At 43.6% G+C, this 24,700-nt stretch overlaps 1 protein-coding gene across 1 annotated transcript in view; it reads left to right on the top strand.

The window, feature by feature from the left end:
• Positions 1–16,313, top strand: part of LOC122050870 (UDP-glycosyltransferase 83A1-like) — a 92,101-nt gene extending 75,788 nt beyond the window's left edge. The window contains exon 3 of the mRNA XM_042611739.1: positions 15,677–16,313. Coding sequence (XP_042467673.1) covers positions 15,677–16,313 — 637 coding nt within the window. The remainder of the gene's footprint in view (positions 1–15,676) is intronic.
• The last annotated feature ends 8,387 nt before the right edge of the window (positions 16,314–24,700 follow it).

Genomic DNA, 24,700 nt, shown 5'->3' with positions numbered 1-24,700 from the left:
CCTAGAGGCCTTTCGCCTTCTGATATGACGGCTCGAGTTATCATACCTTCCCCCCCTTCAATGCTTCCTAAGGGATTTGCTTTATAAACCCTAAAGGTTGTCCGTCGTCGCAATCTCCTTGCTTCAACAACCTTTGACCTTTTTCCTTCTTCCTGCTTCACTTTCCTTTGCTCTTTCGACTTCCTCTTGCTTTCGCCTGCTAAGCATTCGTTTTCGTATTTGTCCTTTGTAAGTACTCTCCTCTTCTTCTTCCTCATTTCCACCTTTTCTCATGGTTGAGGAGAGGGAGATACCCTAGCACTCGTATTTTATTTCTAACTTGGATAACAACGACCTATCATCGATTCATGCCAATCTACGCCTTACTGACGATTACCAACTCCGGCCTACGAGACCGAATGAGCATCCGTCCTCTCCTCCCCTAGGATTTATAACTTTTTTCAAAGACCAACTCCTCGGAGGCCTTCGCTTTCCCATTCATCCCTTTTTCACCTCTCTGAGTCAGCACCTTGCCATCCCACTTTCTCAGTTTGCTCCCAATGCCTTCCGCGCCATGTGCGGAATGGTGATTCTATGCCGCTTGTATCAAATTTCCTTAACCCCCCAACTATTTCTCCACTTTTAGTCCCTCAAGCGATCGAAGCTAGTGTATTTATGGTACAATTCCAGGTCTAGTATATGTTTTTTAAGGATATGTCTTCTTCCAACAAAGATTGGAAGTCTCATTTTTTCTTTATTCGGCTGCCTGAGTCAGTATCGTGGCCGATCATATGGCGTTATACCCTTCCCTCTGCCTTCGAACTGCAAGAACACCAACATCAACTCGACTATTATACAGCTTCAGAGAAACTTGGTGGAGTGCAACTCCACCTGTCTGTGATTATACGAGAGGGTTTTTTACATATCTTTGGGCTTAGCCCGGTCCCTGCGGCTATAGGAGCTCCTTTTGGTAAGACCACACAGCTTATTCTCCCAATCTTCGCTAACTGAGGTATTTCCCTCCTGTTTTACAGAGGCCGCCATGTTTCGTGCTTTCTCATCCGACTCGTCCAAGATGCCCGACAACATTTTGAAGAACCTAGGAGAGGAGATAACTAAGGGTTTAGCAGCCTCCTCTGTGGCCCCCATAAGTGAACTAGCAGGGACCTCGATCCCACTCCCTGCGGAACTTGAGCCCTCTGAAGCAGGTTCTGTCCCCGTGGAGTTGCCCGAGGAAGAACGGGCCCCTTCTCCTCCCTCAGATAAGCGCCTGCGTCTTCAACGCAAGAGGAAAAGGGTTACTTCCTCCATCCAATCATCTCCCTCTCTTCCTCCCTTTGGACGAACTTCTTCCAGGGCCTCCAAGGCCAAGGCAAAGACTCCTTCTCGGATGTCTCCCTTCCCTTATCCAGAAATCGTAGCCTCTCCTCCAACCCAAGCTGTGACTCCCGGGCAAGCAGTCGCAACTTCTACTCCAACACCAGCTATGACTCCCAGGTAGGCTAGATACCCGGCGGGAGATCAACCTGGGGGTTCCTCGACCCCTTCGGTCCCCATTCCCACGACTATTTCAGAGCCAGCTCCTTCTCGTACCAAGGAGCAGTCCAAAACTAGATACGCCTTTTCTTCTTCTTTTCACTTACCTTCCATAGCCACACTGGACCCTGTACTGCTCGTTGTTCAATAAGCTTAGGCTGCTTAGTTATCTGAACAAGTATCTCTTTTAACTGTTTCTCAGTTAAGGGTTTATTTTCTATTACCTCTTTAGTGAGATTTTCTAAGGCTTCCCTTAACCTTCGATTTTCACTTTGTACTTCTCGTAGTTGATCTTGAATTTGTTTGAAGTTTTTAAGATGCACTCTACAAGATAAACACAATCGGTCGTATATTACCGAGATGTTATGAGCTAATTCTCCTTTTGTTGGCTGTTTGTTGGATTGGGCTAAATCAAGGTACTCCAGGTTCGAAGTGTGTGACTTAGTATACCATTCCTGTATCTTTTCTTCCCAATGTTTAGACATAAGCTGAACACTATTTTAGCTTCCTTTTACATAGGACTTACTTTCTTTTTAGAACTACTTACGTCTTAGGAGGTTCTTAAAGGCTTACTTGCTCACACCAGTGTGCCCTTGGACTTACTCTTAGGCACCCTTGCCCTTTACTGCCAAGTTAGGACTGGTTCTTTTGTAATCCACCCGCAGTTCCTCGGTCGACTTATCGTAACTCTATCTATCAGTAAGTCTTAGTAAACTTAAGCTAATCAGATACTATATCAGTACATGATTTCACTATAACTGATCAACAGTTGTAATTCGCTAGTCATGTCCCAAAGCTTCGCTATAACTGATCAACAGTTGCAATTCGCTAATCCAAGGGTTTTAAAGAAAGATATCTTTTTATAGTTTTGAAAAGAACTTCAATAGTTCAGGTAATACCTTAACACACTTTTCCCCTTTGAGTACCCTGAATGGGAAACTACTCAGCCATGAGAACACGCTCTGATACCAAAAAGATTGCGGAAACGCTTCTTTCAAGCAAACTTAGATAGTGTAATAAAGGAGTAAAATACAAGATTAAGCTTACAAGAAAGGAACTGAACTTAGAAATTACAAAGAAGGAACTTACAATCTCAAAGTAGAACTTGTACCGGTACTCGGTGTGTGTTCTGCAATGAGCTATGGTAAGGCTTATATAGAGCTAAGGAATGAAACCTCACATGTGAATAGGGTGCTCATTGGGCCCCATCTTCATTCACGGATGTGAATTTCGTTCTTATCTCTTTTGCCTTTACAACTCAGTCTATATTCTTTACAGCTAAGGCTATAAAGATTCGTAGACAGATGGACGGCTCCCCGAGGCTCAGTCCACTATTTAAGAATCCTTATTAAAGCTAAAGAGATATGCAGATCTCTTTTCTTTGGATTTGTTGGGTAGAAGGCCCACCACTTGCTTCTGTCTTTAATAATTCAAGGAGGAGTGGCCCTGATGCGTTGGATGACGCTTTGGATGTGAATAAAGGCATTCAATAATTCACGTTTGGTAGTAGTCACTTCTGGTAAAGCATCTGAGTAGTAGAGGTGGAGGCCCCTGTTGAGTTGGCTCCTTTGTATAAAGTCTTGTTCTTTGGAATCCAGGATAAGCTTGAGTTCCCAGATGTGGTCAAGAGAGTGCTGGCCAATTGTCCACTCAATGTCGGTAAGGTGTGATCGCAGATCTTTTTCTTGTGTTGTGCAGGCCCATGGGCCGGTTCCACCGCTAAGGGACTCGTATTGAGCCAGGAATTGATAACTCCGATCAGAGCTTGAGTTGCCTGCGGATTGGGCTTCTCTTTCATCTCCTTTAAGGCGCTTTCTATTTGAACCATGATCTGATGGTCTTCTGTCTCCAGGATGCATGGTCCTGTGATTAAGCAGACAAGTCGAGATAAAGCATCAGCCAATATGTTTTCATTACCTTCTATATGTTGAAATTGCACTGGAATTCCCAAGCCGGTAATGAAGTCAGTAAATGCAATCCATCGAACTCTAGATGGCTTATTTTGGGCTGACTTATTAAAGAAGCTAATAATAGCTTGGCAATCAGTCCTGATAAGTAATTCCTCTTTATCCAGATAATAAATCTTGAAAGAATTAAGGCTATTCATGACAGCGTGGATTTCTGCGTCAATTGTAGATTTAGGTGGTGAAAACTTTCCACTGGCATAAGCACTAATTTGTTCAGACGCCTTTGAATCATATTTCTGTTGTTTCCATTTCAAGATCCCTCCCCATCCATCCATACATCCATCTGCTTCTATGATAACAAAGCATTTTTCTGGAGGAATAGTAAGATCTGGGAGATTTTTAACCATAGCTTTTACTTCCCGAATGAGACGCCAATCTTGTGAATTCATTCTTCGTTCTCCATTTGGGCTTGTTTTTGAATATAGAGGCCCTAGAGTTTTTCCCAGATTTGGGATGTAAGAACGGGCATAATTGAGAAGGCCCAGCCATGAACGTAGCCCCTTAGTAGTTTTAAGCTCTTCATCCTTAAAATCCGCCACTTTTGAAATTATATGGGCTTGTAGCTTTATGGTTGACTGGCCTATAGTTGCTCCGAGGAATTCTATTGTTGGGCTTCCGATCTTCATTTTTGTTGGGCTTAGGATTAACCCATTTTTCTGGCATATTTCTAGTAAGATTTTCAAATGAGCCCTGTGTTCTTCTTCTGTAGCTGAGAAGATCAAAATATCATCAATATATACTGCAATGAACTGTTCTGTACCTTTGAAGCAATTATCCATTTTTCGTTGGAAAACTGCAGGGGCATTCGTTAGTCCAAATGGCATGACAAGCCATTCAAATAGTCCTTCTGGTACCCAAAATGAAGTCCAGGGAATAGATTCTGGGCTCATTGCAACTTGATGGAAACCACTCTTGAGATCAAATTTTGAATAAATTTTGCTCCTTCCTACTCGCTGAATAATAGTATTTATGCCTGGTAAACTGTATTGATCCTTATGTGTGTTGTCATTAAGACGTTTGTAATTGAACACCATCCTTTCTTTTCCTTTTGATTCTTTTCCGGTATTTGGATCAACAGTAGTACCTGAGTATACTATAATGGCAGTGGTCCTGTGCTTGCTGTTAGAAGGCCTTATAACTTTAAGATCCAGAAGAGATTTAATATGCCTTCTAAAGGAATCTTGCATTTGAGGGGTAACATGTTTCAGGGGTTTGTCCTCAATAACAAGATCTGGATTTTTGATTTCCAGTTTGCACAATATTTGATTTGCCCTCCAGTACTTCATAGGGTCATTACCAATGTAGCCTGTATTGGTTAGACGTTGCATCATATCGTTTAATTTTGAGCTAAGCTGCCAAGTACATACCTGTTCTTGAATCTGGTTGTACTCCTCCTCTTCTAGCTCAAGCTCTTCAATAGCTGGGGCAGCAGTTGCTATTTGTTGTGTTTGGATGGTGGTGATATTTTTGTAAAATGTTACTTCATTTCCTTCAATACGGACTCCTCCGTACATAGCTCGTATAAAGTTGCAGCCCAATATCATAGTAATATTTCCTCCCAAAGTAAGGGGAAATGCATATGTGTAACGAATCCGAAAATTATGTTCCCCAATTTTCATATTGCCCATTTTCAACTTTTTATTTGCAGTAGTCTTCGAATTGATACCGCTGAAATTAACAATGAAAGTATTATCTTCGATTGATTCAGGGGGAATAGATACCTGATCAATGCAACAGGTTGTAGCTCCGGTGTCAAGTATTGCATTGACTTTGAACTTCTCGATTCCTTGAATATCAAGCTCCACAATAAGGTTAAAAAGCCCATTGCTCTTAGGTGCTGGCTGCCTTGTTTGTTCCATAGAGAAGACCTTCTCCTTGCCATTGTTGATAAACACATTTATTTCTTCGCTTTCTTCTTCGATGGCTTCTAAGGCAGGTAGAGTTGGAAGTAAATCTTTAAGACTTTTCTTCAAATCTTGATTTTCTAACTCCAGAAATTCCACCTTTAACCTGAGTTCTTCATTTTCGGTAGTGAACTCTAACTCATCAGCTTTAAAGTTTCTTATTAGATCTTCCTTTTGGAGAGAGAATGCCTTCTGAGCTTCTTCTGACTGAAGCCTGGCTAATGCTTGTACACCAAGTAGCTCTTGATTTAGTCTCTCAATTTCAGTTTTAGCCCATGCTATATAGGTAGCCTGTTCCTGTATAACATTAGTCGGAATAAAAGGGGTAGGTATGGACCTTTCGACTGGGATCTTCATATCAAAGTAGTTGCTAGTGCATAGTCCGCAGGATGTTATCTTGCAAGTTCCACAATGCATCCTATGGCGCTTCAAAGTCTCCCTTTTGCAGCAATGGCAGTGAAGATAATTGGTAGGAATATCCCCATTTATTTCCCATATATGCTGACAGTCATGTTGTGCTTTAGAGACTTTAACCATGGGTTGCCAGCCGCCAGTTTTACCTATCATATAGGAATTTGTATTTTCTATGAAAACAAATAGAAATTCCTTATGAAGGATAGAGTTAACCTGCTGGTCTTCGCCTTCTGAAATGCTATATATGGCATCAGACTTGTCATCACCTTCCTGTACTGATAATATCTCATATTCCTCAGGTAAATCCAGACTTTCAAACATAGCCACTCGTTTGATATTTTTATATTCTTTTGGACAATCTCTTGCGAAATGTCCCTCTTCGCCGCATAAGAAGCACTTGCATTTTTTATTTCTGATTAAATGCTTCTTCTTTTCAATTCGGGCATGTGATTGATGTGGCTTTCCTTTATATGTTGTTGACCTTCTGACTCCATATTTCTTCTTTGGTCCATCATAGTATCCAGGAATCGGAATCTGGTTGCAGAAGGATAAATCTTTGAGTGATCTACTAAAAGCAGCATTCTTGCATTCCTCCTCCAGATATTTGTATGTAAATATCACCCTTGGATGGACTCCAGTGGTGTTGCCTTGATATTTTTCATCAAAGGCAGCTTTGAGTCTTCGGCCTAAATCTCCTGGTAGCTTTAGCCAGAATTTTTCTGATAATTCTGGTCCAATGAACAGCCTTCCTGTTTTGGCAACTAGAGTTATATATTCATTTAGAAAGGTAATTACATCTTTTACCTGAGAGCAGGAGAGTCTCTCTAGGTCTCGGTATGCCTTGTCCTGCATATCAGTGGATCCTTGAAAAGGGTCCTCCAACAAGAATACCCTTCTAATTTGGGATATAATATTCTGAGTGTCATTTCTTCCATCACTAGAATTTAATAATTCTTGATACTCACCTGGGTATGTGTTCTCCATTGTATCCATGTCAATCTTTCAGTTTCTCCTAATAGATTTTCTATAAAATCTGCCTTGTCATGTGCATCAGTAAAGTTCTGCTGAGCAACTACATTTTTTGTAATCGCCTCCCATCTGAGGAAAACATCTTCGACTCTGTTGAGTTGTATTGGTAAAGTGAGTAGTGCTCCTGTCTGCTGATGTGTCGTTGGTAGATTCCACCATTTTGATGTATCTTTTCTTTTAAAAGGTGTTCCCTTTGGCTCCATCGGTGGTACCATACTAACTGGCTCATCTTTAAGGGTCCGGTTTGGAGGGTATCCTACCGGATTCATAGAAGTATCAGCAGGTGGCCGATAATTAGAAACAGCTTCTTGAGAATAAATTTGTTCTTGAAGCTGTGATAGCTGAGGGTACCTTGATTCTTTACAGCTCCGACTTGTATTTACTTCTATAACTTTGCAATGAACGACGATGATGACGACGATGAGGTACCTTCCTTTGATGACGACGATGAGTTTGTATTTACTTATATAACTTTGCAATGAACTAGGCTCGGGTGTAAGCACCTTATTTTGAACATTTTCCCGTTAATGGATATTTTGTGTTGGTGTCCCCTCCGACTTGCTTACAAGATCTATTAGGTGTATGCCCCTTCCTTAAGCGTTCCCCACCTTAATACCACTCAGTTATCAAAAGTTACGAGCAGGGTTTGCCTGTCCCTCGGTCGGGATCCTGTTTAAACCTCCCTTATATCCTGATCAGTATTACCGATCTGGATTTCTGATAGCCTACTCTTGTAAGTATATTTATTGTTATAAGGCCCAAGAGAGCAATAACTGTAGCTACGTCCCTTCCCGAGGCTACCACATCTTTTTATTACCCTCGTACTTCTCTCCGCTACTTTTTCTAACACTTTCTCCGTGGCTCCTCTTTTTATGACGATCCAACGACTCCTTTGCCTTGATGACTTGAGTTATCTATGCTACGAACCGTCAGATACTTGATGACAATAATACCCCTGGGGGTGGCGTCTATAAATATATTTCCTTCTCCCATCTTCTAAACTTTTCTCACCTCCTCTTTCTCTTGGCTCCCTCCGCCTGCTGTGACTAGCTGCCGCTTCCTGCTTTGATCTTCCACATGGCTTCCCCTGCACCTATCTATGCTCCTGGAGTTTCTACTTTCTATGGAGTGGATCTAGATGACCTTCGTTATAATTATGAGGTTTCTGAGGAGATACCCTCCGCGATCCATCGAGCTTCTACCCCTCCCGAGGGGTATGTTACTTTCTTTAAGGAGCAATTTGTTGTCGGTCTCCGCTTCCCCGTCCATCCCCTTTTTTCCGTAGTGAGCCGCTACTTTAGAATTCCTCTAGGTCAGCTATCTCCCAACTCATTGAGAATCATGTGTGGATTTGTTGTCCTCTTCGAAGTGTGCAATATCTCCTAGTCTCCTCGCTTGTTTCACTACTTCTTTAATCAAGCTCATTCCTCTTAATGAGCTTGCAACTAACTCTCGATTTAACCCCTTGGTTAGATACAAATAATCTGTTGCCGGAGATTTTAGGGAACTTAGTTGAATTTAAAATTTACACATAATTTAAATTCAACTTACAGTCGAAATGACCTGAGCATATAATCTCAAGCTGCCAGTAAGGGTTAGTTTCCGTAACGCAGCAGAGCTGAGCGACAGGGTAGGTCTGCAGAGCGACAGACCAAAGTGGAAAACTAAGTCTGCAGAGAGGAAGAGCAGGTTTGTAGAGCGGCAGACCAGAGCAGAAGACCAAGTCTGTAGAGCAGAAGACCAAGTCTGCATAGCAGAAAACCAGGTCTGTAGAGAGGCAGACTAGAGCAGTCGAGCAGAAAACCATATCTGAGTGGAATACCAGGTCTGCAGAGCGGAAGACCAGGTCTGCAGAGTGGAAGACCAAGGCATATCTACGGAGCAGCAAACCAGAGCGGTAGGGCAGGTCTGCAGAGCGGCAGGATAAAGCAGAAGACCAGCACTGCAGTGCGGAAGACCAGAGTGGCAGGGCAGAGAAGCAGAACAGATCTGCAGAGCGGCAGATCAGAGCAGCAGGTCTGCAGAAAGGAAGACCAGGTCTGCAGAGAAAAATGACCAGGTCTGTTTGAGCAGGTCTGCAGAAAGGAAGACCAAGTCTGCAGAAAGGAGGACTAGGTCTGCAGAGCAAAATGACCAGGTCTGTTTGACCAGGTAAGCAGTCTTGACAGACTAGGAGACCAGATGTGCAGTATGGAAGACCAGATCTACAGAGAAGAAATTCTGACCGGGCAGTAAGGTAGGGCAAAAATCCCGACTGGGCGAGCTGACCAAGGCCTGTGAGTAGCAGTTTCCTTAAAACAGATTTGCCCACCTCCGGCTATGCTTCGAGGTTTAATCGGGTCGTCTGTTTCCCAGGATACAACGGTCGACCGTGGATTCCACCAAGCACTCGTGGTCACGGCGAACTGAGTGGTACCCGAATGCTATCACGGGCACTCTGCTGGGCTGGAATTGTGTGGCAGAGGAGGGAAATAAAGTGGAGAGCTTTTGCTTGCTGCGTTATGTGCGTAACCTTTTGCCTGTGGTCGCAGCCTCCTTATATAGGAGCTCAATACCAAAGGACAACACTAATGATCAATTAATGATCATTACTCACTGCAATTGGCCGTTTTGATTCTGCATTAATTTTTATTTAATGCATCCGTTACACAAGCAGCAAAAAGATCTACGTGGCAAAATGTTAGTTGTTCCACTTGGGTAAATTTTTGCCCTGACCGGTCTGGCATTCGTGTGCGCAGGTCACGCTCGCCCATGAGTCAACTTGGTTCAGTGCAAATCCGGGCCCTGGATTTGCACCCCCCCTGCGCACCCAAGTGTGAGAGAGAGCATCTCCCCATGCATTTGTTCACATCCTCAATGTATGTGAATCAATATAAACCAACAAACTTACCTTAAAACTTCCAATGTGGGACTAAAGTCCCATTAACAATGGAGCTTCTTCTCTTCCACCTCTTCTCCATTCACACTTATTCAACAATCCCCCACATGAATGGAGATAGGGTATGTGATAACATTCAACAGTTGAGTCAAGTATAGGATAAGTAGGTTTTACCCTTTGAACCTTCCCTTGTGGAGATCTGGTTGCTTACGGGTTGATAGTAGACACGATGTCCTTGAACTATACTGCCGTCTGTGTAAGCAGTGACAAATCTCACCCAAGACTCTCCCTGATACAACTCAGTTCTCATGTGTATGTTCGTTCTTGGCCATGAACACACATGGTTCTGTGAGAAGCTCTAAGAATTGTGCCTCTAATTCTCTTCGAAGCAGCCCCACTTCTTTCTCACATAGGTGGTCCCTCAAGAGTTACCATCTACTCTTTTTTATCATTAAAAGTTCATCGGCTTATCCTGCTCTAGTCACTGTTTCATTGAGCTATCCCCCACAATGTGTCTAGTCAGTGCAGATTAGTTGTCCCTTTAAACCTAGTTCTTGGAATCTCCAGTCAGCATAGGTTGGGTGTCCTCTGCACTGATCGCTGACAACGACACCAAACACATTCCTCCCATCAGCTAGGCCATGTAATGAGACTGACTAAGAACAAGTTCTTCTATTGTTCTAAGAATTTTGATTCCTAGAATCACATCATCTAGGCCCATGTCTTTCATATCAAATCTTGAGTTCAACATGTCTTTAGTGGATTTGATTATTTTATCATTACTCCCAATGATAAGTATGTTATCTACATAGAGGCACAAGATGACATAGTCACTCTCTATGGCTCTCATGTAGACACATTTATCATATTCATTGATCTCGAATCCACATTCCTTCATAGCATTATCAAATTTCTCATGTCACTGCTTTGGTGTTTGTTTCAAGCCATACAATGACTTCACCAATCTACAGACCTTGTTTTCCTATCCTGGCATAGAAAACCCCTCAGGTTGGTCTATATAGATTTCCTCTTCTAAATCCCCGTTTAGAAAGGTTGTTTTTACATCCATTTGATATATTTCGAGATTCCATAGAGCGGCAATAGCCAACAATGCTCTAATGGAAGTTATTCTCGACACCGGAGAGTATGTATCAAAATAATCAAGGCTTTCTCATTGTCGGTATCCTTTGATTACCAATCTGGCCTTGTATTTATCGATTGTGCCATCTGACTTCATTTTTCTCTTAAAAATCCACTTGCAACCTAGTGGTTTACTTCCTGGAGGAAGATCCACAAGTTCCCAAGTGTGATTTTGCAAGATAGATTCTATCTCAGATGCAATTGTCTCTCTCCAGTGAGGCCCATCAGACGAGCTTACTGCTTCTGAGTAACTCCAGGGCTCACTTTCCAGCATGAAAGTGATAAAATTTGATCCGTAGGATTTTTCTACCCAAGCTCTTTTACTCCGTCTAAGCTCAACCTCAACTGGTTCATCATCATCATCATCTTCTTCTTCGCCTTGTGTTTCATTTGCCTGTTTTGAGGAGCTAGCATTCTCTCGGGTCTTATATGGAAACACATGCTCGAAGAACGAGGTATTTCTCGATTCAATTATCGAGTTCTTGTGTATCTCCGGTATGTGTGACTCATACACACAAAATCGATAAGCATTGCTGTTATGTGCATATCCAATAAATATGCAATCAACAATCTTTGGTCCTATCTTAACCCTTTTCGGATCAGACACCAACACTTTGGCAAGACACCCCCACATTCATAAATATTTGTAGGACGATTGTCTTCCATTCCATAACTCATAAGGGTTCTTATCTATTTTCTTCCGGGGCACCTTATTTAAAAGGTAATTAGCTGTTAACATAGCTTCCCCCCACGTGGACTCTGGCAATCCAGAGCTCAATAGAAGAGCATTCATCATCTCCTTAAGAGTTTGATTCTTTCGCTCAGCAACTTCATTTTGCTAAAGGAGTATAAGGAGCTATTGTTTCGTGTCTGATCCCATGTTCAGCACACAACTCAGCGAACGGTGACACATATTCACTGCCTCAGTCACTTCGAACCACCTTAATCTTTCTATTAAGCTGGTTTTCAACCTCATTCTTATAGAGAGCGAATTTCTCTATAGCTTCATCCTTACTTTTGAGAAGATACACATAACAGTATCTTGTTTTATCATCTATAAAAGTGATGAAGTATTTATTCCCACAACGTGTTGGTGTACCTTTAAGGTCGCACAAGTCGGTGTGGATTAGGTCAAGTGGTTCGTTACTTCTTTCAATATGTTGAAAGGATGACCTTGTCATTTTTGCTTCAACACAAATCTCACACTTGTGTTTTGGGTCAAGGTGGAATGTAAGTATGCTTTGCATGTTTATTAATCTACGCAATACATTGTAGTTAACATGTCCTAGTCTACCATGCCACAAACATGAAGACTAAAGCATATAAGTGGAAGAACTTTCAGTTTTATTTATCCTAGGCCTAATTGTCATTACATTGAGCATAAACAAGCCATCAGATACATAGCTCCTTCCTACAAACACTCCATTCTTGGACAGTACAACTCTGTCCGACTCAAAGACAATGCGAAAGCCATGCTTGCTTAACAGTGATCCGGATACTAGATTCTTTCAAATCTCCGGAACATACAGCACATTGTTCAGAGTGAGATCCTTGCCCGAGGTCATCTTCAGCACCAACTTTCCTTGGCCCATGATGTATGAGGTTGCTGAGTTCCCCATGAACAGCTTGTCTCCAATGACTTCTTCAAAGTTGTGGAGCAGCTCCTTATTGCAGCAGACATGTCTGGTGGCTCCAGTATCGATCCACCATTGCCGTGGGTTTGAAACAACCAAATTCAGTTCTGAGACCACAGCGCAGAGGTCGTCCATTTATGGTCTCTCGTTCAGGTTGGTCTCTTGCTTCTTCTTCGGTTTTCTGCACTCCGAAGATTTGTGACCCACTTTGTCACAGTTGAAGCACGTCCCAGATAACTTCTTCTTGCTGATGCCTCCTTTGGGTCCAATATTGGAAGATTTGGGGTTCTTCCGTTTCGAGCTTTGACCGTGCTCGACCACGTTGGCTTTCACAGTAGCCGGAGAGAACAACTTTCTCTCTGAACTCTTGTTGTCTTCTTCGATGCGAAGTCGAACAATGAGTTCCTCCATATTCATCTCCTTCCGCTTGTGATTCAGGTAGTTTTTGAAGTCCTTCCAGCCGGGAGGCAACTTCTCAATGATAGTAGCCACCTGGAAGGTTTCACTCAGAACCATCCCTTCTGAGTGGATCTCGTGCAAGATCACCTGAAACTCCTGGACTTGGCTGATAACTGTCTTGGAGTCAACCATCATGTAGTCCAGGAATCGACCCACGATGAACTTATTTGCCCCTGCATCGTCCATCTTGTATTTCTTGTCCAGGGACTCCTACAGCTCCTTAGCCGTTCTCTTCATGCTATACACTGCGTACAGCGAGTCAGCAAGGTAGTTGAGGATGTAGTTTCGGCAAAGGAACTCAGAATGAGTCCATGCCTCCACTGTACTGATGGTCTACGCATCAGCATCCTCAGCTCGCTTGGGAGGGTCCTCGGTCAAGAACCGAGCCAGGTTGAGCGTGGTCAGGTAGAAGAGCATCTTCTGATGCCACCTCTTGAAGTTCAGTCCACTGAACTTCTCTGGCTTTTCTCCGTGGTTGATTGGCACAGTTCCAATCGGGGCGGAGGGAGCCTGCACGTATTAAGTCTGTTGCACCTCAACAGTTTGTTCTGTGGCCATCTCAACAAAGTCAAAATCTGTTTCAAGATTGTTGGATACAAACAATTTGTTGCCGGAGATTTTAGGGAGCTTAGTTGAATTTAAAATTTACACATAATTTAAATTCAACTTATAGTCGAAAATGACCTAAGCAGATAATCTCAGGCTGTCAGTAGGGACTGGTTTCCGTAACGCAGCAGAGCTGATCGACAGAACAGGTCTGTAGTGCAGAGCGGCACACCAGAGTGGAAGACTAAGTCTGCAGAGCGGAAGACAAGGTCTGCAGAGCGGCAGACCAGAGCAGAAGACCAAGTCTGCAGAGCAAAAGACCAGGTCTGCAGAGCGGTAGACTAGAGCAGTCGAGCAGGTCTGCAGAGCGGAAAACCAGATCTGAGCAGAAGACCAGGTCTGTAGAGCGGAACACCAGGTCAGCAGTGCAGAAGACCAGGGCAGATCTGCAGAGCAGCAGACCAGAGCGGCAGGACAGAGCAGCAGACCAGAGCGGCAGGACAGAGCAACAGACCAGCACTGCAGTGCGGAAGACCAGAGTGGCAGGGCAGCGCAGCAGAACAGATCTGCAGAGCGGCAGATCAGAGCAGCAGGTCTGCAGAAAGGAAGACCAGGTCTGTTTGTGCAGGTCTATAGAAAGGAAGACCAGGTCTGCAGAGCAGAATGACCAGGTTTGTTTGAGTAGGTCAGCAGTCTTGACAGACCAGGAGTCCAGATCTGCAGTATGGAAGACCAGATCTACAGAGCAGAAAGTCTGACCGGGCAATAAGGTAGGGCGAAAATCCCGACCGGGCGAGCTGACCGAGGCCTACGAGTAGCAATTTCCTTGAAACAGATTTGCTCACTTCCGGCTGTGCTTCGAGGTTTACTCGGGTCGTTTGTTTTACAGGATACAACGGTCGACCATGGATTCCACCAAGCACTGGTGGTCACGGCGAACTGAGTGGTACCCGAATGTTATCATGGGCACTCTGCCGAGCAAGAATCGTGCGACAGAGGAGGGAAATAAAGTGGAGAGCTTCTGTTTGCTGCGTTACACGCGTAACCTTTTGCCTGTGGTCGCAGCCTCCTTATATAGGAGCTCAAGACCAAAGGACAACACTAATGAACAATTAATGATCATTACTCACCGCAATTGGCCGTTTTGATTCTCCATTAATTTTTCTTTAATGCATCCGTTACACAAGCAGCAAAAAGATCTACGTGGCAAAATGTTAGTTGTTCCACTTGGATAAATTTTTGCCCCGACCGGTCCGGCATTCGTGTGCGCAGGTCGCGCTCGAACACGAGTCAACTTGGTTCAGTGCAAATCCGGGCCTTGGATTTGCACACCCCCCTGCGCACCCACGCGTGAGAGAGAGCCTCTCCCCATGCATTTGTTCACATCCTCAATTTATGTGAATCAATATAAACCAACAAACTTGCTTTGAAACTTCCAATATGGGACTAAAGTCCCATTCACAATGGAACTTCTTCTCTTCCACCTCTTCTCCATTCACACTTATTCAACACTCTCGAGGTTGGCTGGAAGAAGGGTCTCAGATCTGCCGTGTTCTGGCCGGTGTCTGCCCTGATGCTGGCCACGATCATGAGCATAACAGAGTTGATTTCAAGAGGCGTCCTTGATGCACATGGTGATCGATCAAGAACATACAAAAATGCATCCTGACAGTTTTTGATCTTGCAAAATTACTATCAGCAATCTTCACAGGTACGCCCATCCCAGAACATGAGACGTTCCAGCTCGGTCTCGGAATGCCATTCATTGACGCTGCCCACTTGATATGGAACCTAATCGGAGACGAAAGAAGCAGAGAAACAGTCTTCAACTACTTCCTCAGCAACATCAGAGTCCTTGACGTCGTGGATTTCATCATCTGCAACTCCTTCAAAGAGCTCGAAGAGCCGACCTTCGGATGAGTCTAGTAGCTAGCACATGAGGTGTTGCCATCATGAGATCTGGGGTTCGAATCTCGGCAAAGCCGAGGTAAATACCTCCCTTATGTGCTAGTCACTATTTCAAAGGCTAGTAGCGGCCCGTGATTTACCTTCTCCTTGTTGGCCCTCGGACGAGTTGGCGGGGGCGCTGAGGCGAACGTATTCGCCTTTTGCCATCGAAGAGCCGACCTCTCCTACGCCCAAATATTCTCCCCATCGGGCCACTGCCCACCGGCCTCCGGCCGAGTCGAGCCGAGCCGTGGGTTACTTCTGGCCGGAGGATGCAGGCTGCCTGTCGTGGCTTGACGAGCACTCGTCGGGTTCTGTCGTCTACGCGGTTTTCGGTAGCCTCGTCGTCTTGGGCCGCAGTCAGCTCCAGGAACTCGCCCTCGGGCTGGAGGTGACTGACCGACCGTTCCTGTGTGTGGTCCGGCCCAATCTCCCCGTCGACTCGGCCGACGCTTGTCCGGATGACTTCAAGGACCACGTGGGAAACAGAGGGATGATGGTGGCTTGGGCGCCGCCGCAGAAGGTGCTGGCCCACCCTTCCGTCGGTTGCTTTGTGTCTCACTGTGGCTGGAACTCCACCATGGAAGGCGTCAGGAACGGGAAGCTCTTCCTTTGCTGGCCATACTTCGCAGACCAATTTCTGAACCAGAGCTACATTTGCGACCATTGGAAGGTGGGTCTGAGCTTGACGCCTGACGAAAGTGGGATATTCAAGCGTGAGCAGCTCAAATCCAAGGTGGAAGCGCTGCTGGGGGATGCGGAGATGAGTGCAAGAGCGTCGTCGTTGAAGGAGAAAGCTCAAAGGAATACTGACCAAGGAGGGGCTTCATTCCACAATCTCAAGAGATTCATCGACACTATCAAGGCGGCGAATCCTTAATCTAATTTGACCAAGTTGTTCGAAAATAATGCTCTTTCTCACATTCTGTGTGGTTTTGTTTTTCCCCATCGATGTTATATAAACACCCTCCATTGTAAAATGCAAAACAAGAACAAATAAGTAAACAAAAAAGGCTAGCAAAGGAGAAAGAGGGACAATATGGAGAAATCGAAGCAGACATCTGTTTCGTTTTTCTCCTTGTCCATCTTTCTCCTGTTGCTCATTGTCACCTCGGCCACTCCTGCTGAAGACATCAGCTGCAGGGCTCTTCGCAGAGGCGATCAAACACCTTGCTCTCGTCGAAGCACCTCCTACTTCAACTGCCATGAAAGCAGACCGGCCAACCCTTACAAACGTGCTTGCTCTCAGATTCAAGATTGTCGAGGCGGCTGATATAAAGTGATGAGCTTATTTGTTCTTCCAACCAAAATATAAAGTGATGTATGTTGAGGAGAGAAATAATATAATTTTTTTTTGATAATTTTATTATTAAAATTAATAGATTTATAATAGAAAAATTAAATAAGATATATAATGAAAGATTTATAATAGAAATAAATAATATAAATTTTTTTTGATAATTTTATTACTAAAATTAATAGATTTATTTATATAAATTGTCCACAATAATGAAAAGATTAAATAAGATATATAATCATAATAATTATAAACATAGTAATATAATAGATTTAAAAATATTATTATTTTTATTTAATTCATACCGACCTGCAAAACATAATAAATATCAATTATAAATATCAATTGATTGAAATTAATTAAAAATTATTTTGATTATTATCATTAATGTATCTTCTATTATTATAATGCATGTTAATTGTGGTTGAGTTCGATGATTTATCCTATTTTACTATGGCTGGTTTACATAAAATTCCGAGTTCCGGTAGTTCAGACGGATAACTTACCGCTGTAGGTAAAGCTCTAGCAAGAAAAGCAACTTAAAATTTCATGGATCGACGATAAATACTTACACCAACTGCCTTGGCAAAAGTACACCAACAGTTTTGGTCTTCAATTTTGAAGCAGCAAATATAACTCTTCGGATCAGTACTCAACTAGTTTCTCATGATGCGACTTTTTTACTTGTTCTTTGAGGAAGCTTTGTTCTCTGGCGTTATAAGACAGCTCTTGAGCAATTTTCTGTGCCTTCTCACCGACTGAAATTCTGTGCACAAATAGAGAGACTTGAACTAGAATAAGAGGACAGCTATCAGTTGACACAGCTTCGAAAATGAGAACAAGTTTTGTATCGATCCTCTTTTATGTTCTGCAAACAAACTGCAGATCTTTGTCATGCTAAACAGTGATTGAACAGAGATACCTGGAAAGAGAGCATGCAACCATTTCATGGCATGTGGTTAACAGCCTTCAAATGCCAACCAACATGCCATTTTGCTATAAACTCATTAGAATAGATTCATGCGATTCTAGAAATGTAAAAAATGCAATTGAGCTACAATTGCTGTTGGATTTTGCAAATGATCATTTTGAGCAATACAACTCAGTTAAACAGATATCTGATCTAGTTACAGTACTTTGAATTAACATATAGCAAATTAGATTCATCCAAACAAACTTTAGCATGATTTCACTTATTGTGAGGGGATAAAATGGGAGGAAATCCATGGGTTATCCTTCTGCTTGCTTACTCAAGCGATTAGACAAGGAAAACACACCACTGAAAACAGCAAGTTATAGGGATTTTGTTAATTTATTCAGCTAAAATCACCATGGAGGGATCAAACAGAAAAGATCAAGAGAACTAACCTCAAACAAAATTTTACTCAATTTTAAGCATCAGTCAATATCTGATGCCTCCTCAGAGTCAGATAGTGGCAGCAGAGTGCATGCACCTAACATGTGCCCATTGAGACATACAAAACACTCGATGCTGTCATCGTAAGCGCACAGCTTGATGCAAGCACTCCTGGGTATCATCTTGGCCTGCAGCATATTCCACAATTTTGCCTTGCAATATGGACACACCTGTGTCGGATGGAATTGGGCCTAACACATACAAAACATCTGTCCTACACTGATATTTTTAAGTATAAAAAATCTAAATATGAGTATAATTCCTCTTAATTTAAGTACGATTCTTTTTTCATCTCAATTAGATGAAAAATATATTAAATTTTCTTTAAATAGTACTCAATTGGATGGAAAATATACTAAATTTTCTTTAAATGATGCTAAATTTAAGAAAAATTATATTAAGTAGAAAAAAATCATGCTCAATTTAATAGAAAATATACTTGATTCTAATTTAAAGTACTGTATTTAATAGAAATTATATTTGTTTTAAACTATTTATATCTAAATACAACATCATTTAAAGAAAATCTAATAGTTTTTCCATCCAATTGAGTATCATTTAAAAAAATCTAGTATAGTTTCTATCTGGAAAAAGAATCGTACTCAATTTAATAGAAAATATACTCGATTCTAGTATAAAGTGCTGACTGATCCGGTGGTAAGGCGAGGCCCGCCCCGTAGAGGCTCATTGCCACGATGGAGGTCAAAGTCAAGGCGGTCAGTGATCTCGAGTCATTGTCCGATCGGATGGCACACTCGCCCGATCGGACTGAGGGGTATCTGATGCAACATCATCACAGTTCGGCAGCGCACCGAGCTTCCGGCACCCAGAAAACAAAATTGGTGGCAAAGCATACACCGAGCGGATGACCTGCTCAGACTTACATCAGAGACACAACCGAGCGGACGACATGCAGGCATGGCTGCCCGGTCGACATGACAAGGGAGTTGGGATAGTGGAAGGTTGGTTGAGCGGGCAGCCCGCTCAACCCTAGGGAGCATAGTCCCCAGGAGAGACAACCGTCCAGATAGGTGAGGATCGGCCGAGTGGTTCTTCCGTTCAGTCAGGTAACAGACAAAAGGAGCAGGTGGTGATATCCTTCTAAGAACCAGTACCACCGACAGGCGGCGTGGTGGACGGCATGGTCAGACAGAAGATCGTACGGCGGAAGCTTCCACTGTCTTTTCAGAGATATACTCGGGTCATTGAGGTATGGTGTCAGGGACACTTTACTTACACGTCTTTTCAGAATAAGTTTTGAGAAGCGTGCACATCTCGAGAAGTATGCACGCGCGTCCCTGATGCCCTATATAAAGGGTCTCAAGCTTCGACGAAGGTAAGTAAGTTCTACTATAGATACTGTTACGCTGCCTCTCTTGCTCCGCTCCTTTACTTCGCTTTCTTGCCGCCGATGATATGACTTGAGCGTCAGAGGGCCAACGCCGGGGAACCCCTTCCTGGCTCGGCACTGACGGTCTGTGATTGCAAGCTCAACCAATAGGAGGTCCACGTACAGTCAACCGGAGCAGATCATTAAAAATGATCATTTTTTATTTATGTAATAAAAATAGAAAAAGAATAATTTGATTTTTTTTTTAAAAACAGTATGTTATTTTGCCTCTAAGGGATAAGTAACCCTTATTCCCTATTATTTATGGAAAAGAAATGAGGAAGAAATATTATCAATGAGAGAGAACAAGGATATTTTTTTTGAGAGTAAAACATTAGTAAAAAAGAGAGATACATATTTACTTAAGAGGAAAAAAAATGGATAAAATTTGGAATCCTTCCTGAACATAAAAAAGAGAGATACATATTTTAAAATATTTTTTGAAAATTTTAAAATTATTTTGGTAGTCAATTATAATCACATCAGATATGATAAAATTTAGAAACCTTTGTGAACATATAAAAATCATTCGCCATATTATTTTGCATTTGTATAGTTATATATAATAGGTGCATTAATTATATATATACTTTTTATTATTAAAAAATAGCCAGGCTTAATGTTTTTTTATTAAAATTTTATTTCAAAAAAATGAAAATCCAAATTGGGAACCAAATTAATTGTCTGCCTGTTGGCGCGTTCCTTCCGTTTAAAGATTTCCTCCCCCACCTGCAGATTATAAATATGATCAATCATCATGGACGTCCAAGGCACAAATTAAATAAAAAAACCTTGGCGATCCAAATGGCTTCCAAGCAGCACTGCTTTCTCCTCCTTCTCTTCGTCGCCTTTCTTCTCTCCTCTTCCCTTGTGCTGGTCAAATCTGGTACTGCAACATACGTACACATTTGTCATTGAATATGTCTAGCTATCTCAAGATATTTGATTGTATATAAATATATATTGTTAGCTAATGTTTACGCCATGAATGCACTGATGCACATCCTTTCTTGATCTGCACATCCAGCTGAAGGCATCGGGTTCGGACTTGAGGCCGCCAACAGGAACCAAAAGGAAGAGACGTCTTCCTTCTCCCTCTCGAGCTTCTCGCCGACGCCGGCCGCTGGCCTTAGCATCTTCTCCTCTCCTTCCGGCCACCACAGCCCCCTCTTCTCGTGCATGCTGCCCCTCCCTCAAGCTCTCGCCTTCGTCGCCACTGCGGGCCACCTAGCGCCGACAAGCCTCGCGTTGCCCCCAGCGTCACCTCCTTCGTCATTGGCCAGCCGTTGCCCTCTCTTTCTCGCCCGAAGGCACGTTGCTGCTCTCAAGCGTCGCCATCTTCTCCCCTGCGACGGACGCCACCAGCCTCGTCGTCGGCTGCTTCCTCACTCTCTCTGACGGCCTGAGCGCCTATCTCATACACGCCGACGACCTCGCGCCACCTCCCTGTCATCAAACACCGTGGACGACCGCCCTCCTCGTCCAGCGCCCTACACCGGCGACACCCTCCACCGGCAGCACCCCTCACAGACCCTCCTCCCTCAGTGCCGGCCACGCCAGTACTACGTCAGCTAGATGTCGCCCAGTCCTGCTGTCTTCAGTGCGGATGTGGAGGTCGCTGCCGCCTTTGGCCGCCACGGGTCCTCCTCCCCTTTCTTTCTCCACCAAATCTGGTCGCTGCCACCTCTTCCAGCACGAATATGGCTGCCGTCATGTGTAGATCACGTTGGTATCACAGATCGGGCTCCCTCTTTGTGCATATCCGCTATATTCTAGCCTGCGAGCCGCTATAGTGGTGCGACCTTCATATCACTCTTGTATTCCGGCCTGAGAGCCACGGTGGTATTCCGGCCTTCGTGCCGATATTGTATTCCGGCCTACGAGCCATTGTAGATGGATCGTGCACCGTCTTGCGGATCCACATCATGTCCAACTCCGAGTCGCCTGAGTCAGCTCCTCAGCTGGCTCATACTCATCTACCCTTCACGGTCGCGACGACTCAATCAGCACCACGACCAGCTCATCCATCCATCCGAGTGCGCCCCCCGGGGCCAGGGTACGTCTGTTGGCTCAGAATCGGTGAGTAGCAGCAGGATGCAACGAACAAAAAATAAAACAATGAAAGAAGAAGTTGACTCACTTCTGTTCTCAAAAGAAACACACGGCACTCAAAAAAACGCACAGTGAAAAAACGTAAGAAAATCTTTACTGTTATGGAATTATCAATTACAGCTTCGAGGGCCTCTTTAAATACACCACAAAACAAGACTTATTCCACTACTTATCCCATTAAAATAGGAATTAAAATAGGAAGACTAATTCAATGTTTATCCCGTAGGAAAGGCTAAGATAGGAGAGATTAACGTGGCTTAATTATGTCGAGGATTAAATTCTCACATTACCCCTCCTAATCCTGACATGACTCTAAGTCTCGGATGCCGAGTAGTTGTCGCATAGTAGCTAACTTCACTCCTGGCAATGCTTTAGTTAAAACATCCGCTCGCTGTTCTCCGGTATTAACGAACTCAACCACAATTTGTCCCTTCTCAACACATTCTCTGATAAAGTGAAACCTTGTGTCTATATGCTTGCTTCGACCATGGAATACCGGATTCTTCATGAGTGCTATAGCAGATTTGTTGTCAACAAACAAAGTTACCGGCTTTGGCTTTTCACCGGTTAATTCGCTAGTAAGACTCCTCAACCACAAAGCATGACAGGCCGCAGTTGTGGCTGCCATGAATTCTGCCTCACAAGATGAAAGCGCCACTGTCTTCTGCTTCTGTGAATTCCAGGACACCAAGCTTTCATTAAAATAGAAAGTCATTCCACTTGTGCTTTTCCTCCCATCAAGATCACCGGCTAAATCACTGTCCGAGTAGCCGAATATACTAATTTCCGGGGGTCCCTTTATGTAAGCAAGTCCAAAATGGATTGTACCTTTCAAATACCTGAGAATCTGTTTGACCACTTTGTGATGCATGGTTGTAGGCCTTTCCATGTATCTGCTCGCCATCCCGACAGGATATGACAAGTCTGGTCGTGTGTGTAGCAAATATCTCAGGCAACCAATGACACGTCTGTACTCTGTGGCATCAACTGGAGTCCCTTCCAAGTCTTTATGCAGTTGTGTCTTGGGTTCCATCGGATGTTTTGTGGCATTACAATCTGCCATCTTGAATTGAGACAGAATTTTCTTAGCATAAGTTGATTGTCTAAGTAAAATTCGGCTCTTCTGTTGTTCCACTTCAATCCCTAAGTAGTAGGAGAGAAGACCCAAATCACTCATCTCAAATTCTGTCATCATTTGTTGCTTGAACTTGTTGATTCTTCCTGTGCTACTTCCTGTCACGATGAGATCGTCGACATACACTCCAACAAGTATACTTGTTTCTCCTTCACTTCTTGTATATACTGCATGTTCTTGAATACATTTTTTGAAGCCGAGCTCTACCAGACTCCTGTTCAGCCGCATGTTCCAAGCTCGTGGAGCCTGCCGCAGTCCATAGAGGGCCTTGAATAACCTGTACACCTTATGTTTCTGATTTTGTACCTCAAACCCTTCCGGTTGAGAGACGTATATTTCTTCTTCTAACTCTCCGTTAAGGAATGCTGACTTCACATCTAGATGGTGTACCTCCCAGCTTCGATTCCCTGCAAGTGCAAGAATGACTCGAATAGTATCAAGTCTAGCGACCGGTGCAAATACCTCTTCAAAGTCGATGCCTTGTCTTTGTACATAGCCTTTAGCAACTAATCTTGCTTTATGCTTAACAACTTTCCCAGCTGAATCTTTCTTCAGTTTGTACACCCACTTTAGGCCAATAGGTTTGTGGCCTAATGGGAGCTCAGTTAGGGTCCAGGTCTTGTTCATCTCAATAGTTTCCAGTTCTTCCTTCATTGCTTCGTACCAGCAAGCCTCGGTTGCAGCCTCTTGGTAACAGGTTGGCTCTTCAGACATCATCAGCATTACCTCATTCTCTTCTTCATCAATACCAACCACTTCCTCAGTGTTGGCATAGATATCAGCAATGGATCTAAAACGGACCGGTCCTTCATAAGACTCGGGTGAGTTTGTTATCGAAGGCGAGGAAGCTGTATGGGTGTTCGATGATGGTGTAGATGGACTTGACGCTGCTGGCGATGTTGTGACGTCTTCTGTTCCTGCCTCAATGTCTGCTACAACAATCACCTCGTCGGTGTCGAGTACATCTTCCGCCATAAACTCCGGTAGGTTTTCTTCATGGTTAGCACCTGCAGTCCATGTCCATTCACTATTTTCTTGAAATACTACATCTCTACTTACTTGTAGCTTGCCATGCCTTGGATCAAATAGACAATGAGCTTTGCAGCCTTCCTCGACACCCAAGTATACCATAGGTGAACTTTTGTCGTCAAGTTTCTTCAGGTGAGGGGTTGTATTTTTCACATATGCAACACAACCGAACACTTTCAAGTGGGTAAGATGTGGTTTTCTCCCCATCCAGGCTTCAAATGGGGTACGGTCTCCTAGTGCCTTAGTTGGGAGACGATTTAGCAGATAGACAGCATGCCTAACTGCCTCTCCCCAGAACCTTGCCGGTATATGTGTACCCTTGAGGAGAGATCTTGCCATGGCCATCACAGTGCGGTTACGGCGCTCCACAACGCCATTCTGTTGGGGTGTGTAGGGAGCCGTAAGGTGCCGCTCGATTCCTTCATTTTCACAGAATCGAGTGAACTCTGTGGATAGAAATTCACCACCACGGTCTGTCCGGAGTGTTTTGATCTTGTACTCAGTCGTGTTCTCCGTCACGGACTTGAATTTCTTGAATGCTTGGAATGCATCTTTCTTTGCTGCCAATACAAATACCCACATCCATCTTGTACAATCATCAACAATCAACAGGAAATATTTGTTACCAGCCAGTGTACTTGGTGAAATTGGCCCGCAAATATCAGCATGGAGAAGTTCCAACGGCTTCGTCGCTCTAAAGTTAGCTTGGTGCGGGAATGGCGACCTTCCATGTTTAGCGACCACACATACCTCGCAAAGCTTGTTCGGCTGAGGCAATAGTGGCACATCAACCGCCAACTTCTTCTCCCCCAACAGCTTCAAGTCATGGAAATTGACATGTCCAAGCCTTGCATGCCATAACCAGGTCGGATCTTCTAGGCTTGCTA

The sequence above is a fragment of the Zingiber officinale genome, chromosome 3A (genome assembly GCF_018446385.1).
Source record: "Zingiber officinale cultivar Zhangliang chromosome 3A, Zo_v1.1, whole genome shotgun sequence".
NCBI classification, from domain to species: domain Eukaryota; kingdom Viridiplantae; phylum Streptophyta; class Magnoliopsida; order Zingiberales; family Zingiberaceae; genus Zingiber; species Zingiber officinale.
Note: the sequence above shows the minus strand (reverse complement) of the source record. Positions and strands in the feature narration are given on the sequence as shown.